Here is a 19,566-nt window from a genome sequence, read left to right as displayed (position 1 = left end):
CGAGACACCAGATGTTTTGACGTCTAGTTCAAACGTAATGCTCAATACTGTCAGTTCTTTCGAGTAAGCTCACTTCCCACCCACACTCCCAAGCACATCCATCATATTCTACAGCAGTTATCCCAGTAAAAACATTATTTCAATTTTTTTAACCAGAATGCTATGATTATGTTTTTGTTGATCGGTTGACTTATTATTATTCAATGCATATAGTTTTTTGTGCAATTTTTCTTTCAAACTTGTAAAGCCTGCAAGAGCAGATTTTTCTTACCTAAATCTCTGCATTCACTCTCCTAGGGCTTTTTATTTCTTTTTGTTTGTTTGTTTGTTTGTTTGTTTCCCTTGATGTTGAGCATCTTACAAGTCCATTTCATCAACTCTGACTTACTCTGGGGAGGCATTTCTTTGTGAAAAGACGTGTTTACTGTATCTCTCTTGTCAAGCAAAAGATAATAAAGATAATACGGTGCAGAATATCCCTCAAGACTGCAGGCCTCTGACAGATTGTTCTCTTTGTAGCGGCACTTCCAAAATTTTCAGGAACATTTCTCTAAGATGAAAGTGAAGGTTTAATCCTGGAAATATTTAAATAAAAACAGATTTTTTTTTTTTAAGTATTGTTACACTTCCAGTAGAATCCATACATGTTAGAAATCCACATGCCCATTCACATCCCCTACACACAGCTAGCTCTGAGATGTCATGCACCCTAGGTGGGAGTAACAGCGACTTGCAAATGGAAGAAGTTGGCCTGGCTTGATGTCCGGGGAAGTCAGGGGCAGCGTGAGGCAGGGACACCCAGAGCAGGGAGCATGGGGCAAGTGAATTTTCCAGAGGGCTGGGCAGCCAGGCGTGAAACACCACTCCCCGTAGGAAAGGATGGGGTCTAGAGAGCCAGGAGGGACTGTGGGCCTGAGTGTCAGAGCCAAGACTACATGAGATTTGAGAACAAGGAAGTTCGGATGGTCTGTCTGTCAGGAACAGAAGATACTCCTTAGCATGCTTTTTGGACCTCTGGGTTTCTTAAAGGGCCAGAGGACATACATACACAAGTGAGGATATATGTTTTCCATAACTAAATAACATTTGTTCAGTTTTCAGAAATTAGTGATTTCAGATCAACCTCTTAGTTACCCCCTTTGCTCTGGGAAAGCCATTGCCTCCTTGATGTGGCAGAGAAATCTCACGAGCAGGTGTGTAGGCAGATGGGGGGGAGGGCAGCCTGAAGCTCTGGTACCTGGAGTACACGCAGTTCCTATGGCAAAACTGACTCCCTGCAGGCTTCTAAACAAAACGGGCGGCATCTGATCCCTGAAAAATTAAATACTGAGATTCTCCCAGTACCAAGACCCCACCGGAACCTTCTCGAGGAATTTTTAGGAAGCAGAGCCAGCCTGAACATGATGGTTTCTGAACCTCCCTTTTAGTTCTTATTTGCTAAAAATCTCATCAAGAGTACACATTCTCTGTTTTGATACAATTTTTGAATGAGAGAGAGAGTGAGGGAGACCTAAAAATAATGTGCTTAGATTAAACACAACAAAACCTCTACTGTGACCTTGGATAATTAATACTATTTTGGATCTTGGTCTCGCGATCAAAAAGTTGGTGTTATATCTGCTCTGCCAACTTGAGGTTCATAATGAAACTTGATCTAATAAACATGAAAATCCCTTGAACATCTTCCAAACAGGAGGAGATATTACCATTACTCAAGCTCTCTTCAAGCAAGTCCTTCAGTGGACTAGTTAGTGGCATATTTTACTACTGCTGCGCCTCTGTGCGTTGCCAGGCAGGCTCACTTTCCATCTCCAGGCGTAACCCTGGCACGAGGTACAAGGATGGGTGCTGGGTGCCTCCTTCCCTGCTCGGGGGAAGGTGCAGACCCCTGGGCTGTGACGGAGGAATAACCACGTGCCCACCACACGCCAGGCTCTTCCAGCCGAAGAGCCTTTCCCACACAGAAGTTGCTATTTAAATTGTTCGTGAGAAAACACAAATGGCCCCAGTCCCAATAACTTCCTGAATAGGAAGCCAGAATGGAAGATATTTCCAAGAAGCAAGTAAGGAGAGCAGCCTCGCTGTGCTCCTGTTGTAAATAGCTGCCCTGAGGACGGGATCTTTCTGTCAGGCAAACGGGCAGAGAGCCAGTTCCTGTCAGAAGCCTGGGGGGTCCCTCAGGGATGAGTTCAGTGAGTTCTAAGAATGCTAGGCTTTTCTGCTTTAACTGAGTTCATTGTTTAGACCCAGAAACTTTACAACTAAAATAAAGACTGTCAGAACCAGAGTTCCAAATTGGTACGCATTTAGCCTGTATTTCCCCTCACCCCTACAAAAAGTACCATTCATATCCCCAAGGGAAGGGGAAAGGCGGAAAGGGCAAGGAAGCCCGTGGCAGTGTGGGAGCCGTCCCCCTCCCACCTGGGCCCAGGAGAGCGCGGCCTGCCCTTGGCCGTGCTGGGAAGGGCCCCTGCAGTGGACACGAGCAGCAAGTAGCCCTTCGAGGGAGGAGCATGCAAGTTTGAGGAGGTTTCGGAGCCTGTTCTTCCATCCTGCCCCTATGAGGATGGTTTCATGGTCTTCTAGAAAACTTTTAGAAGAATAAGTCCCTGGAATCTTAAGTCTCTCTTAGATTTCTACCTGCCTAGCAGGAGTCAGCCTGCCTTGACCTTTTCCCGAAGCAAAGGATATTTGGAGAGGTACGTGTGCTCCAACGCTTTCTTAGAGAAAAGCAAAGAAAAAGGCACAGGGCTGGTGCTCCCATTTTCTGAGCTGAATTTAGAAAGAGATCTTTGATTCTGTACATTAAATGTTTCACATACATGACAGTGTAGTAGTGAAAGGCATTATATGATTTTCAGTAATGGAGATAATTCTGTTTGGATTTAAGGGTTGAATGGGGTGGACTAAAGTGGGGAAACCAGTTAAATAAGCCCAAATAGGTCATTTGAAGCAGGAAGGGCCTGGTATATGGCTACCAGAAATAAGATTATGAGCCCAAGAGATAAAACATCACAGGAAACAAGAATAGGAAATGGCAGACCATAGGGAGAGATGTGCACAAATGCTGGGCAGCAGGTGTGTGTGTGCTTTGTCTGTCGTCACGTGGTGATGGGTTGGCTCTGGGCTTCAGCCAGGAATGAAGAACTAAGTGCTGGGAGAGCCCAAGGGCCTCCAGCAGCAGACAGGGCTTCAGACTGGTCTCCCCCACCGCCTCGATCCCACCTTGGGAATGTTATGGACACTCCCTGCGCTTCCATGCCCTCGTCTGAGAAACAGGGATAATAACAGTACTCACTGCAGAAAAAGAAACAGAACTTATCCATCCAGTTTATGTCATGAGGACTAAATGAGTTAGCATACAAAGCCTGGGCCCAGATCTGGCACTTAGTTAATGCTCAATAAATATTAACTAGTATTAGTATTACCACATGAAGATCTCACAGGGATGTTGAAAGGATGAAGTGCAACAATGTAGGTAATGTATTTGGCACAGTGCTTTACACTTAGTAAATATTCCATAAGGAGCAGGCGTAGAGAACCAGGCAGAAGTCTTTTTTACCAGCATGTGGGCAATAAAGAGCTAGAGAGGACTGAAAACAAGTGTGTTATAATCAGGTTACGTCCTGAAGGACACAGCCTCAGCTGGAAGGACTCAGGTTGGGAGATCGGGAACGTAGAGAGACCGGCCAGGCAGTGGACAGGTTAGGAATTTAGGCAGACTGATAGCCAATGGGGCAGCAACTTTTTTTGAGAAAAATATCTGCCCCAGCCGGGATGTCACCAGTTACAAACATCCTGTGGTAAGGGACCAGTTCCTAAGTATGGCCAGGCTATAACCTAAAAGTAAAGAATTAATTGACCCCACATCTTGCTTGGATAGGGATATAGACAGAGCTAATATGTCCATTGCTAAACGAAAGATAGATGGTTTATCCATGTTCAAGTTCAGATTCCTATCAAGGATTAAAAAAAAGTCACTTCTGTGCTTGCACCAGACTAATAGATTAGTGAACCATTAGCTAAGATGATTAGGCACCCATGACACAAGCTACCCAGAAACTGTCTTCTTGAAACAGGGAGCTGGCTAATACCACCAGTGTTATGGAGGAATCCCAGCTGCAGGGGGGGCTGTCTTGTTAAAAGGAGGGAAACTACAAGCATGGTTTTCAGCCTTGTAGCAGTCTTCACTGTTATTCAACACCTGGCCAGGTGTTATCTAAGCCTGGAGCTTTTATTAACTTAGAAAAACCAGCACAAAGACGGTTGCTTGCAATAGTGAATTAATTACCTAGCTTTCGGGTTTTAAGTTACCCATGGTTTGTGTTCAGAGTAAATTCTAACTGGGTAAAATATGCTAATAGCTTATTGATAATCTTTAGGTAGAATCTACTTTTATTTATGTTTTGTGTAGGTCAAACGAACATACACACCAGAGAAACACACATCACGATATACAATGAGGCCTGTATGGGAAAGCAAAGTCAAGACCGTTCAAAAGCTCTGAAGTAAGGAACACCCCACTTTTGACCACAAAGCACATTTTACTTCTCACAATATCCAGCTGGGCATGATGGCTCACACCTGTACTCTTAGCACTTTGGGAGGCTGAGACGGGAGGATCACTTGGGGTCAGGAGTTCAAGACCAGCCTGGGCAACACAGTGAGACCTTGTCTCTACAAAAAAACAGAAAAATTAGCCGGGCATAGTGGTACACGCACCTGTAGTCTCAGCTACTCGGAAGCCTGAAGGAGTAGGATCCTTTGAGACTGCAGTGAGCTGTAATGACATCACTACACTCCAGGTGGGGCAACAGAGCAAGACCTTATCTCCTCCCCCAAAAAACATCCTCCCTGGCATTATGTATTGCTCCTCGAAGTGAGGCTCTGACTCTGTTTCCTAGAGAAACAAAATTGGCTCTCTGGATATTTGACATGGCTCTAATTATTGTGATTTTTATAGAGATCATTTCATAGAGATCGTTTCCTGGGTTGCAGAAACACGCAACCCGAGGCTCAGATGGAGCTCTTTGGTGGGATTAGGGGAGGAGGAATGGAAGTGAAGCTGGTGGTTGCCCTTGGCCATGGTCTCATCAAAAACATCCACCTGTGACTCATTCATACTGTGCGATCACCTGGTCCATCTTTAACATCATCATCACCATTATGTGCTGCTACCTGTGTGTCACTAGAGAATTTTAAAAATAAGATCTATAGGGCTAAAAGTGAGCATGTTCACCTAACTTTAAATGGATTTAAACACTCACTTAGGAGTCATGATAAGAATGGAGAAATTAAGCATTGGAGATAGCTTGTGGGAACGAGATACCAATGGGGAACTTTTTGCACAGGGCTGTGTGACATTATGAGACAGCCTGAGGCTTAAGGGGAAAGCAGGGTGCTTTAAGTCACATTGATGCTTAGAATGTGAATGAGCATAGCCTTAAATATCTTATTAAAATGACACTCTGCCGTGTTTTCTTTGCTTAACAAAAATGGTTGTAAACTTTTCTGCTTGAATGTATGTATACCCTCCATATCCTTTATAACATTTCCGTGATAATCAAATTTAAGATGAAGAATCCATAAAAGGTAAGAATGAGCGAAAGTAACCACAGGGCATAGCCGAATTACAATCTAACGATTCATGAAAATCCCCCACTGAGGCTGAGCCTTTGGGGTGGTGACACGCCCCACCAGGGAATTGCACGGAGCCGGCTTTGCCCTGCGGGCAGCCCCGGCAGTCAGGGGTCAGGCAGGAAGGAAAAGTCTCCGACTGGGGCCTCCTCGTTCCATTGTTTGACAGGATTTTTAGAAGAGAGAGTAGAACGTGGAGATCAAGTGTTTCCTGTGCGGGGACTCATTGTTGGCAAAAGGTGTGGGCAGAATAGACCTGTTTGAGCATGCTTTGTGTGTGTGTGATGCGCCACCTAGTGGTTAAGTGAGCCTGACATTAATGAAAAGAAAAATGGTCTTTTGTCTCTTCTGTCCCCACATTCTCTACCACTTGAGTGAAGCAGAGGTAGAGGTTTGATGCTGTAGGATAACTATTATTTGGGGGGAAAAATTGTTTTCTAAGAAACCATATATTTAACACAGATAATTATGGAAGAAAAACACTGATATTATCCTAATTATTTGAACCAGAAGTCACAAATTGGCAGTGTATATATGTGTTTTCTTTGACCCACAGAGTACTTTCTTCCATTTTATGTTGAGGTGTAATTCACGTACAGTATAGTGCACAAATATTCGCTATACAGGGCGGTGAACTTTTACGTTGGTACATTTTTACGTATGTGTAAGCTATGGAATCATCACCCTAAACAAGATATAGAAGTTTCCAGTCTCCCTCATCCCCCCCTCCTGGTCAGTCCTCCCTCACAGGCAACCACTGTCCTGAACGCTGTCACCACAGATGTGTAATGGCATCATTAAAGGACATAGTTGGTCCAAAAAGGGGTCGTTTCCTCAGCAGTAACATTCCGCAGCCAAACAATGGCTCTTTCCTGGGTTTACTGTTTTTCAGAGTCCAAGTGTCATATGTTCTCTCTCTCTCCCCAGTCTAAATTCCTGATATATTGTTTTTCTTACCAAGCTTCCCACTGAGACAGATATCCATTTGGTGCACTGATTGCATTTCCCCAAGTCAATTTTTAGAGAAATCCCATTATTTTGGGGCAGCATCTCAAAAGTAATCAGAGGTGCCACTGAGTGTTGCGGCAAAGCCTGTGAATTCTGATGCAGTGTTTCAGAGGTTTATGTGAATGCCATGCTGCCAGCAACTGCTCTGACATCCCGATCAAATTAAGCCAAGCAGTAGCACCAGCCCTAGCATCATAATGGTGAGGGCTCTCAGCCTATAATCCAGCAAAGGCTAATTTATAATGAATAGCATAATGCAATCACTGTTGCTATTTATACAGGACCACTCTCTGTTCACATGAAACTAAATTTTGAGTGTCAAAATATATAGTATGTCAAGAAGCAGAACTAGTTTTGAAATAAAATTATTATCCCAGAGCTTTTTTGTGTGTATTTATTTGGTTGCTGGATAAACAAACACACAGTCAATCAACAAACGTGTCTAGCAAACATGTTACTTCCCGGTGTTTTGCAAGGTGCTGGAGGTAGAAAAGCATAAGGTGTGTGAGTCCTCCCTTGCTGCCATGGAGTTGAACCTTGTTTAGATCCGTTGTCTGTCCCCTGGCCTGCAAACTGGTGGTTAAAGAGATCACTGTCTCTTTGGAATAAACAAGGCGGAAATGTAGGCATTATCCTAATTTAGTCCCTTTTAAAAATTACTTAAATTTTTTTCTAATTATTTATCATGAATTCAGAAAATAGAAGAATTTAAAGAAGAAAACATAGAATTTCCTAATCCACCAAAGAAAACCTGTAATGGCTTTAATTCCCTTCAAAGAATTATAATTCCTTCTCTCTCTCCCTCCCTCCCCATTTTGTGCAGTCGAGATGATACCATGTAGTTTCCTCTGTCATTAGAAACTCTTGAACCATGTTTAATACTTTGAATGACTTAATTTCTGGAATAGGAATGAAAACTAATTTTTTTAATCATTCCCTGTTATGGGACATTTTGATTGTTTGCTCTTTTTAAAATATTTATAGATATTTTATGTCTGTGTATTTGAAATTAAGTCTCCGACTTCCTGCCATACCCAATGGCCAGCACTTCCAAAATAGTGTTAAATAATAGCGACAATACTAATTATCCATGGTTTGTTTCTGATTTTAAAGGAAGTAACTGTGGTGTTTGTTAATATACTGATTTGAGAGTGTTAAGAATCATAGTAAGTGCTTTGGGTTGTAATGGTTAAACATCAGCAATTGAACATTACCAAATGTCTGTGGTGCTATTGAAATAATTAGGTTTGTGCCAATTTGGCCTATGGATGTGATACATTATATTAATAGATTTACTAATATTATTCTCCCTTTTCCGAGAGTGCATACTACTATATCATGGGGTACTATACTTTCCAATTCAATTCCATCCCATTGTGTGTAGGATTTTAACATATGTTTATTCTGTATTATTCTTTAAAGACAACTAGCCTGGGTAGAGACAAACTCTTTCAGTCTCATTCTAGTCTATAAATGGGGGTTGCTGAAATTGAAGGTGGAGAACCTGTTTATGTCTATTTTTATTCTCCTTTTTTGTTTACCTCTGATTCTAACTGCAGTAATTCTTTTTTCCTTTTGTGAATTCACAAAGTAGTTTTCTTAATCTCCCTCCAAGCACTCATCACACTGTTTCTTATATTAAAATTATCGATGTATTTGTCTTCTGTTCTTACATGAGTGGTCTAGGTCTCGAAGTTGAGAGTTTTCCATCCCTTACCCTTAGCCACTAAGTGTTGTCCACCCGTCCTCTCCTGTAGAATCATATTGTCCCCGCGCAGGGCTGCAGTGGCAGATGGTGGAAGTGCACTTAGATGAATTTTCTTGCGAACACCCTTAGATCTCCAAACCAGCCTTGTGGTGAGCTGAGGACAGCAGAGAAGGGGGAGCGATTCCAAAATTATGTGGGTGTCATGCTTCTCTGTGGCAGCAAGATGGGTGCAGAAGACGCGAATTGGCTTCTGAGGGCTTAGGAGCAGACACGGGCAGGGACCAGAGCGAAGCACTAAAACCAGCCTTCTGCTGCTAATCTGCCCCAGGTGGCTGCTCCATTCTAGTTCTGATAGTGGATTACAGAGAGAACCAATTACTTCAAATAATTATTCCTAATTCAAGTACATACTCTTAAAACTAAATGCATTCATTGTACTCTAATAATTTTTGTAAAAAAAAATTCTTTGAATACTGACTTCAAGGACTCACTTCAAAATGAAGTCTTTCAATTGTCAGTTCTTTCCCAGGGGAAGCCTTGCAAAATTAAGGACCCTCTAATTGGCTCTCCTACAGGTATAAGCCTAGGTCTCACTCATATGCTGACTCCCACTGTGCTAGGCATATGATTTGTACTTACCTAATGTTTCTGGAGTTAATCTTTTTTTTCTTGCAATGTAATGTTATCAAGTGGTTTTCTTCATGCTTATTTAAAGCCCAAAAGCAACTTCAAACACCATGTAGGCCTTTTAACACGTAGTTAGATGGAGAATCACAACTCCCCCAAAATTAATGAAAGTTAATGGAAGAAATGAAAATGGAAGAAAAAAGTGAAGGGGAAACCATATGATCCAGCAATTCCACTTCTGGGTATATACCCAAAAGATATATACGCAAAGAGATATTTGTTCACCCATGCTCATAAATGCAGCATTTGCAATAGCCAAAAGGTGGAAGCACCCCAAGTGTCTAGCGATGGATGAACGGATAAACAAAATGTGGCATATACTTATTATTCAGTCTTATACAGGAGGGAAATTCCAACACATGCTGCAACAGGGATGAACCCTGAGGACATTATGCTAAGTGAAATAAGCCAGTCACAAAAGGGCTAACACTCATTCTACTTATGCGAGGTACCTAAAGCAATCAAATTCATAAAAATGGAAAGTAGAATGGTGGTTGCTAGGGGCAGATAGAATAGGGAGTTATTGTTTAATGGGTACCTAGTTTCAGTTTTGTAAGATAAAAAGTGTTCTGGAGATGGATGGTGGTGATGGTTGCACAGCAGTGTGAATTTACTTAATGCCACTGACCTGTACACTTAAAAATAGTTAAGATGGTAAATTTTGTCTTACATGTATTTTAGCACAATTTTTTAAAAAGTGAATAGGGAAAAGTACACTGAGCTAGAACCAAAATAAAAGTCATGCCACCTGGGCAATATTTCAGGTGATGACTCTTCTAAGTACCTGGTCAGCTTTCAAACCGTTCTTCCAGGAAGGGAGCAGTTAGGACATACTGTTGACCTTGTGCTTCTGTGCAGTAACTAGAGTTCCCTTGAAAGCAAAGTGAAATGCTATGTTTAATAATTACTTTCTTCTTTTCCTTAGGGTGTTAAATACCACATTATTTGAAAGCTGGGAGATCATTGGCCCTTACCCTTCCTGGTGGGTTTTTAACCTACTGCTATTGCTAATACAAGGGCTGAACTGCTTCTGGTCTTACTTGATTATAAAAATGGCTTGCAAAGCTGTTTCAAGAGGCAAGGTAAGCTACAACTCACTTTTTTTCAATGTGTCGCAGAAAATTTTGTGTTTTGTTTTGTTTTGGTTTCTCTGGATCAACTATTTGTCATTTCAGATTTCATCAAAACTGGTATTATTTCTTCAGAATTGAGCAAAACTGCCTGGAAACACAACCCACATTTTCACTTTCTTCTCTTTAGTTCATTTAAGTCTTTAGTATTGCTGTGCTGATGATGATCTGCATTTGTAATTTTAGGTTGAATGATGATATATTATTTGTTGTGTTCTTTCCCTCTGTCTCCCTTGGTCTTTCTCTGATTGTATTTATATAGAACAGAAATTTAATAACTTCTTTTTATGAGAAGGGGTGCTTGGTACAATATACCTGTTTAAACAAACCTTTCTCTCAAATTGAAGAATAAATCTATTTATGACTTTTTTAACAAAATTTCTTCAAATCATTTTGGTTAAAAATGGCCTCCTAAGGCTGATTCAGATAAAGCTTCCTGAGCCTCAGCACCTCTGTGTAGAGCAGTGACTTTTCCAGATCGTTCTCTGTGACATTTTCTTACTTGTTTGTTCTCTTCCTTCTGCCACCCTGGAAGGCTGGGAAGTGGAACCCTTTACATGTAAGTTTCTCATATTCTCTCTATCCCTGTCCTGGGTGCCACTTGCCTTTTGGAGAGGCACTCAGATGCTTTGTTTCTGTGCATATTGTTCTGTCTGACCTATTGATTGGCACTGACGAGGGTCCATGTGCAGTATCATTGCCATTAGCTGCAAGGGATGCTAGGAACAGCTCTGTCCGTGCCCTTGTGTGTAGGCCTGTATTCTGCTAAATTTTGCACGGCCCGACAGAGGAGAGGCATCTCTTTGATGGGTATTTAACATGTTGGCTAGAAGACAGAAGTAGACCAAAATGAAGTAGGGAAAATAGAACGATCTGGGGACCTGGGGAGAGGATCGATACAGTGCAGAATGGCGGCCTGGGCCTCATCTGTTTGCCTGATCTGCCAGGGGCCACAGGGCAGCTTTGACCACTTTGTCCTCGTCGAGGTCAGCAGAATTGGCCTCTTCCACAGGGGAAGTCGGGCCATCTAGTCCTGATCTATGAAGCCAATTCTCAGTGTCAGCTCCAATATAAATCCTCCATATTTTGATCAGTTAATTGCTTAGAAGCTAAAGTTCATTTTTCCTCCGTGACCTCTCACTCTTTAAAATGAACACATATTTCTATTAAAAATTTTTCTTATCTTCATTTAGATACAGATTAAATCAGCATGCACAATACTGTCAGGATGATAATAACTAAAGATGCCAGGACACTGTCAATTAGATTACTCGTGTCCTTATTGCATTGTTATTTCTACCAGACATGCTGTTTTCTCTTCAACATGTTCCTTCTACTTTATGAAGAGATGATCATTAATTTCATTCCAGATCTCAGGCTTCAGAATATCTAAACTGCCCTGGCTGCTCTTACCTGGGACAGTAAGGTTCATCTTGGCCATGAGTTTTTTTCTCCTATGGGTTATTTTAGATACATTCTAAATTGTCCTTTCTTTGAAGGTAACATAAATGTAGATTTTTCCAAGTGCAACTTAAAATAATCTTACTAAACATGCACATGTAAACTAATTACTCTCTGAAACTGGAGTTTTCTAGTAGCAGCTTAATTTGTGACTAATGGACTTATAAACATAGTATAGCTTTACTATAACCCTGTCTTTGTGACCGATGATTTTTAAGTTAAAGTACTTTTGTCATCTAGTCATTTTGGTGTCTCAGTATCTAAATATTTTTGGAGATGATCTATGTGAGTTCAGTCTCATCTCAAGGGGCATCGGAGGGAGGTTCATTTTTTACAGTATTTGCTCCATCACTGCTTGGAATGGAGCAATAGTTCTCAGCTTTTGCTTTCCTCTATCGCCCCCCATCCAAGAGAGATGACCTTTCAATGGTGGCTTCTCAAGGTGGCGTGGAGTCCAGGGTTCTCAAGTTCAAGTGTGGTGGTGGCATGGCGAGGATGTGATTTGGAAAAGCCCCCAGTTGATTCTGGTATCACTCCCGGGAGACTTTGCCAACACCCCCTGGAGAATCACAGGAGACCAGATTGGGGAAATTTCTGTAAAGCCAGGCCACCATGTCCCTTTTGCTACCCCACTTAAAATATAAGTAAATGGTGCTCTGTTACAAATCTGAAGGCCTGCTGGGCAAAAATGCTTACCATAATTTAGAGTAGGAAGTTCAAACTATTTTTATTTTAAAGGCGGTAGCAGATTTTCTTAATTTGCCCCAAAATTATTTCTTTGCTAGACAGTAGGATTTCTTTTCATCCTTTATGGTAATGTATAGATTTATAACCTGGTGCCTTATTTTGCCATCCTGATTACTTAATGAGATGAAGCGGAGCATTGAAGAAACTTGGGAGAGATGAGAGTGAATTCCTGATCATCTAGTTGGTGGATTTTCCTCGAGAAATATTTTAAGCTAGACCTTACCCAGCAGGTTCTTAAAATGCCTCCTGCTGCCATTCGTTTATGTGACATATAAAACAAAATTCCTAACTAATTTTAGCAGGCAAAAAAGAAAAACAAATTAAGTCATAAAACAATGCATGACAGAGCCAAACAGGAATGATTTTGTGAGTGTTCTGAGCTGGTGGGTATTTCCATTAGTGTGGTGAGAGCTGACTTTAAATCATTCTCAAGGAGGATGTGCTCATCAGCAAGTAAACTGATCCGTTTGTACCAAATTCCTGTGCTGCCATTCCAGTGGTACATGATGCCACTCTCTAGGTAAGAGTGGGATTGTGGTCTAGTGCGTTCTCAGCATCAAAAGTACCTTAAAGATGTCAAGTCCAGTCCTCTGTGATGCCTAAACCCACCACCTACATTCCTTCATAACTGACTGTCACCCATATTGCATCTGTGCAGTAAAAGGGAACTTACTGCTGTAGCCATGTTCTTAGGCTCTTTGATCTTTTAGCACTTGGATCTGTTTACCTTCATGTATGATTGCATATGCTTCTGAGTGAGCTGTACCTGGATGATTTCTTAGGAGCCGGTTACACTCACCTTCTTGTATCCCACAGGTGTCCAAGGATGACCGAAGTGATATTGAGTCTAGCTCAGACGAGGAGGACTCGGAGCCTCCAGGGAAGAACCCCCACACTGCGACAACCACCAACGGGACCAGTGGTACCAACGGGTATCTCCTGACCGGCCCTTGCTCCATGGATGATTAATTACCCAAAACTACAAGTCCCGAACAAAGTGAACTGTTTGTTCCTGGAAGTATTTAATAAGTTGCAAATGCAGTTGCTTTCATAATATCTCAGCACCCGAAACAAAATCAAAGCATTTTGAATAGTGCACTGCCATGTGTCCTGTCTGTGAATGAAGAATTACCATTCTCTCTATGTAGGCATGCTGTATGTAATTGACACAAGGGAACAGTATTTGCATTTGTACTGTCTTAGGATATTATTTATTTTTTGTATTTGTTTGTAAATCTGTGGACAAAAGAGGGTTTCCTCACTCCTTTTCCTCTCTGGGTTCATGACAGTGAAGGAGATGCTCCATCTGCCTTTAGCCCCTTCTCTTGCTGTAGTCCAATGTGCTGTGAGCATCAGCTTAATTTGTCACTTAGAAGTAAGCAAATCCCAGTGCAAGATTCTCATACAGCTCCAAATAGGTTTGCTTTCTTTGTGTTACTGTGCCCATTTTGAAATTGCCTGTGCAGTCCCCATGACCATTTAAACAGGATGAACTAAGGGTTTTAATTGTCACTCTTCAAGGTCAATTGGCAGTTCGAATTAAAGAGGATGGTTGTTGGAGGACTTTTAAAAATTGTTTTGTATTAAATTGCTTTGGAATAGACTTCATTTATTGTGCACACAACCAAGATTTTTTCAGTGAGTGTGATAGCAAGTTGGAGATTAACCTTGTAGGTTACAGAGTTGGTTTTCTTCTGCCCCCTCTAGTGATAAGGAAGTATTTGCTACAGCTCATGGTTATAAACAAAGAAATCACTCTTAATATTGACAGTTTGTCCTATGTTCTGGAAATAACATAAAAAGTATAACTGATTTCAACCGAGTCTTGCCACGACCCCTGTAATTGGTGCAGTCTTCTGTCATGTCATGACAGAAAGAAGCTAAGTATATTTTGGGACAAAAAAAAAAAGGAGTCTTTGAAAAGTTGACAAAGATTACCTCCAGTGCAAAGCACTTTATTGCAACCAGCTTTTAAGAAAAAGCCCTATCTAGTATTAGATCTTAATGTTTTTATTTTGCTGAGCAAAATAAAGCCAATGGGAGAAAAACTATTTTCCCCTTTGCTTTTCCCCTCAGACATTCCCCAGAATGACTTTCCTTCTACTAGAAACTGAATGTTATTGCACTCCAAGGCTTCTTTGCTTTGAAGACTTTTTTGGTTTCCAGGAATTTTTTTCAAATGAAGCTATTTCCAGGAAAACAAAAAAATTCTTTTGAACAATGGTAATATCTGCAATTAGGAATATTACTGTAGTTGCCATAAAGGCTCCTATGTGGCAGTGTTATTTATGTACAGAAAACCATTCATAAGCCAAAGATTTTATCTCTTCTAACTTTCAGGAAGAGGGAATAAAAAGGGATTACAAATACTTATTTCATAAATCAAAAAGACCATCATCTAAAACAAGAGTCCAAAACAAAAATGCTGTACTATAAATGTGTGAATCAGGGCACAGCAAAGACAGCAGCTAAATGCTAGAGAGTGCCTGTCCTGCTCAAAGCCATTCACGTTCACTTTGATTTTTTGAAAAAATTAAAATAAAGTTTTGTGCCCACAATTTGCAAACTGTGAGTTAATAGTTAAAAGAATGCTTCAAACAGAAACCTCTCACTGTAATAATTATCTCTCTCCCCACCTATTTAGGAAATAGTAGGTTTCTGGTATGGTCCGTAGTAATAATTGAAGAGGCTTGGAAATCTGTCTGCTTGTTTATTGAGAAAACAGTGCAACTAATTCTGTTTGTAGGGCCTTATCATTGTATTTCATAAAACAGGCAAATGTCTAGGAGTGTAATTTGTAGATGGTTAAGTTTGTAAGATAAAACACCAAAAGTACTTGTTGTCATCAGAACATCAGCTAAAATGCAGGTATATAAAAAGTAATACTAAGCATATTATAGCTGAAATATTTTGAAAAGGTGAAAGTTTCTTAACAATATGGAACATACTTACCCTTGCTTTAGTGTCTGGGGCAAGTCTTCTTGATGGGTGAAACCACCTGGAGAAACACAGAGTGCTCAAGTAACACTCTCTAGCACAGAAGAAGAATTTCAAGAAGATCAGCTTAAAGTTTAGATAACTTGCATAAAATGAAGTAAATCGAGTCTGTCCTTAGCAAAGGCAAATCTAAATAATCTTTTGTTTTTCCCAGAAGTCACTTAGGACTGGGAATACTCAGAGCCTCTCTAACGGATGGCGTCCCCTTTAACGCAGTCATCTGCCTAGCTATCGATTTTTATTTCATTTTACATTTTAGGACAAAGAGTTGTTTTGGGCTATTCAGCATTGAGTTTGTAGGCTTTTTATGGTGTAGAATAATATATCTCTGTCTCCAGCTTTCCCGTGGTGGCCTGATAAGGCTGAGAGAGAAGAAATATGTCATTGCATCTTCCCCACGTGCCAGGCCATAGCTTTGGACGTATATTTTGTAAACTCAACTATAGGTTAGTGGGAATGTTGTTTCTCTTTCATTAACTTAGCCTGTGTCGATATCTCCTTCCTCCTCGTCACATTCAAACCTTCCCAGGATACAAAAGGGTATGTAGAAAGGACTCTAGAAAAAGTAATATTTTATTCTCCAATGTCATAGCTTTTATAGATCTCTTAGTGGGGGGCAAAAGTAGAAAATCGAGTAGAATTTGGCCTCAGGTCAATAAATAATATAAAAATGTGTGATCTATGTATGTGTATGTTTCTCCAAAAATGTGAGAGAACCAAAATATCACCGACTCATCCTTATCCATATTCTTTTCATGAAAACTATCCACCATGTATAATCGAAACTTCCCTCCTTTGTCAGCCTCCTGTCTGTGTTCCCACCCAGCTGAGAGTAGTAGAATCTTTCCGCCCTCTTAGCCACAGAGCTAAATACAGCAGAGTGCAGGACATAGAGCATCTAAGGTCAGCATATAAGCCAAATACAGTTCACCTTTCCAAATTCAGTCCTATGGATGTTGAGAGTAGGAGAGCAACTAACGGTATTTTGGATTATTCAAGGGTATGTTGTAAAAATGCAAATGATTGCCACTTCACCCCAGGGTTTTTTTTGTTTTGTTTTGTTTTTATACATCATACTCCTGCCAGGCTGCCACAGATGATGTCCTGATGAAGTTGAATAAGGCAGAAATGCAGGGGAAAAGCAAGCTGAGGTCAAATCACAATTAGTCAAAATGGTGGGTGAACCGCCAAATATTCAATTCTGTTGCCAAACTTTACATTCTGAGTATCTGATAGAGTTTGAGCAAACTGAATACCTTCATCTTAGGTAGAAGGGGTCTGAATCTTCCACTTTGTATTCAAACCTCACTGTTATTTGGGGTTAGTCAAAAGTGAAATTTCATTTCGGCTCACCTTAATCTTTGCTGAAGCGTCCCAAAAGCGGACAAGCTTTATGGACACCAATGATTGTTCCCAATCTGTTCGTGATTTTGCATTAATGGTTGTTTTTATTTGCTTTCTTGGAAATGTTAATGCCAAAGTTGCCTGAATATTCGAGTATTTTTCTTAATTTGAAGTATACAGAATAATTCCAAAGGTGTTCAAAGACTGTTTATCAGTATGTATGGTGATGTCATTATATCCAGAGAGGCTTCAAGAAATCCTTTGGAAATAAAGGGTTAAATGTTTACATTTCATGTTGTATTTAAGGTCTTAAGGTTCTAATTAGCTTACTTTTTTTTCCTTGTCTTTGGCTGATTTCTGCTTTATAGGTAAACAATAATAGCCCTGAAATGTTTCTAACATCCAAGTTAGATCAAAGTCAGCCTGCTGGGAAATTGTTCACATCGCACTTTGTTTCTAAGTTATTTTTGTAAGGAAAGAGAAAATGCAGTGAGTTCTAGTTACTGCACTTGCTGTCTAGCTTGCTGTCTATGAAGGAATAATCATAAACAGTTCTCGAAGAAAAATGCACCAAAATATTTCTCAAATGGAGATACCGTTGTCTCCAGAGTCAGTTTAGGTTTCTCTTGGTGAAATGGAAAATGTGCCATTCTCAGATTACCCCACAGTAATTAGCACTGGTTCACCAACCACATTGTAGTTCTTCACAGCAATAGGCCAGAAAAGGACCCTGCGGTTTGCCTTCCTGTGCACCACCCCTCTCCTCCCCTAGGGGGCACCCAGTACCTGCTGAGGAGGCCTGTCCACTGCTGTTGGAACTCCTCTAATAAATGCTCCGAGATAGCCTACCTGGTGCTTGTTTTCATGGAGAAAATTAAGTTAGAGAACATAAAGCACCGTAAGTATTGGTAATAAGATCTGTAGACACCCAAAGGAGAACCTTAGCTAGGCATTTCCAACTTGAGTTCAACCCAACGCCTTGGAAAGGGATACTTTACCAAATAGCCACATGCTAAGTAAGACCCCATCAGGTCAAAGACGTCAGGAGGTCCCTGCAGCCAGATAGCATATGGTGTCTCCACAAAACCAGACATTCTCCAGTTGCCCAGGAAGTGATGGTAGAGGACCGTGAGCCTAAGAGTTATTTTATCTTTCATTCACTGACATCCCTTTCAGCCTCCTGGAACTCTTGATAAAAGGAAGCCAGGACGTTACCATTTTTCTGCTGTCAATTGACCAATAGCCTTTGGATCGGTTGTGTACCCACACTTCCTTCTCTGCCTGATTCCGTTTTTCTGAAAAAAGTATTGTGCCCGTGTGCGTGTTTTCCTTAACACAGGTCCCTGAAAACTTGGCTTCCTATTTTGGTGTATATTGCATGGCCTAGAAACCAGGGAACGACAGCTGTTGACACGGTTTCTATGTTCAGTGAAAAATTAGATTTCATTGCGATAATTTTTTCTTTTTTCTATACAGTAATTTTTTAAAACTGTCATTGTAAAACTGCCCTTTAAAAATTGGGGATTTTTAACAATTAGCTGCAAAAAAGAAATCAGCTCTATGATAGGAACAGTTATGTGATGATCTGAAACTAACTTAGAGCTTCATTAATTTAAGAGTGGGGGAAACCCTCCAAGTTTGATTTCCCAAAGTTCCTTAAGCTCCTGGTTTTCATGCACTCTGTTTGCCCACACAGTCTTTTACCTCCACAGCTGTTTGTTGTCATGGGAGGGGGTGGTGGTTGGTTTTTGGATTTGATTTTTTTCAACTTGCCATGAGAAATAGGATAGGTGACAAAACCTTACTTGTTTTCTTAAGACAATTCTGTGCTTGGGCATCTCTGTCACAAATGGAATGATATACTGTTAGCCAATTAGAATTATTTTATGTATTGTTAATGTGTTTTGCTGATTTTTATATGAAAATATAATTATTCATTCTTGATCTCTGGAAGCAATCATTATTATGAGGATCATTTTACTTTGGAAACACTTTCATAATAAAGATAAGTATTAAGAGTGCAGTGTAAGTGCCCTTCACTGTAAGCGCTGAGCAGCTCATGTTGGGAGTGTGTCACACCTTCCTGGATGAGGTTACTAAAGGCTCACATCAGCCCAGCAACTTCTTATAAGCCTCTTCAAATCCCAATATCACCATGATCACTGAGAAAGTAATGTTACATTATCTTGTGATATACTATAGTTATCTCTTTGAAAATTAAGATATAAAAATTTTGATGTTGAATTTTATGTAACACTTTATTCTGGAAAAAATATGACTTATAGAACTATCAGTTTAAATATATCAGACTATGCTTATATTTCTAAATTATGAAAGAGACACTTAGGACAAACAACCCAGAGCACAGCACAGAACTGTCCTTCTCCGTGTCTGGACTGCCCCATGGGAGTTTGGCCAAGGTCATCTTCTCTGGGTCTGCACCCACTTGGTTAGATTTCTCTTTCTTTCTCTCTTTCTTGTGAGACTCTGTCTTTCCCAACCTTCTTTTCTTTTCAGCTAAGCTTATGTCACCTAGTATCTCAAAAGCCATAAAAATCACACTGAAATTCAACCAAACACCCCACCACCAGTATTATAAAAAGTAAAGCAGACACCCTATTAAAAATCCTGTAAGTATTATAACCACCTCGAACAATAATCTGATTCCAAGCATGAGTTATTCTATTAATAATAAACCACTAAAATTTCCCTGAGCTACAAAAATATAGACTATGAGAAAACACAACTCTTTGGAAACCATGAATTCTTCCAATTTTATAAGTGTAGGATAACCTAATGCTATAAGCATCTATTGTCTTCTGTTTTCTGTTGCTATAACAGAATACC

The 19,566-nt window shown here is 40.4% G+C and overlaps 1 protein-coding gene across 1 annotated transcript in view; it reads left to right on the top strand.

Annotated features, from left to right (window-relative positions):
- The window catches only part of CERS6 (ceramide synthase 6), a 257,944-nt gene extending 243,000 nt beyond the window's left edge, over positions 1-14,944 (top strand). The window contains exons 9-10 of the mRNA XM_045559832.1: positions 9,966-10,122; positions 13,195-14,944. Coding sequence (XP_045415788.1) covers positions 9,966-10,122; positions 13,195-13,347 — 310 coding nt within the window. The 3' untranslated portion in view covers positions 13,348-14,944. The remainder of the gene's footprint in view (positions 1-9,965; positions 10,123-13,194) is intronic.
- The last annotated feature ends 4,622 nt before the right edge of the window (positions 14,945-19,566 follow it).

This window comes from Lemur catta, chromosome 8 (genome assembly GCF_020740605.2).
Source record: "Lemur catta isolate mLemCat1 chromosome 8, mLemCat1.pri, whole genome shotgun sequence".
In the NCBI taxonomy this organism is placed as follows: domain Eukaryota; kingdom Metazoa; phylum Chordata; class Mammalia; order Primates; family Lemuridae; genus Lemur; species Lemur catta.
This window is presented reverse-complemented; position numbering and strand designations above follow the sequence as displayed.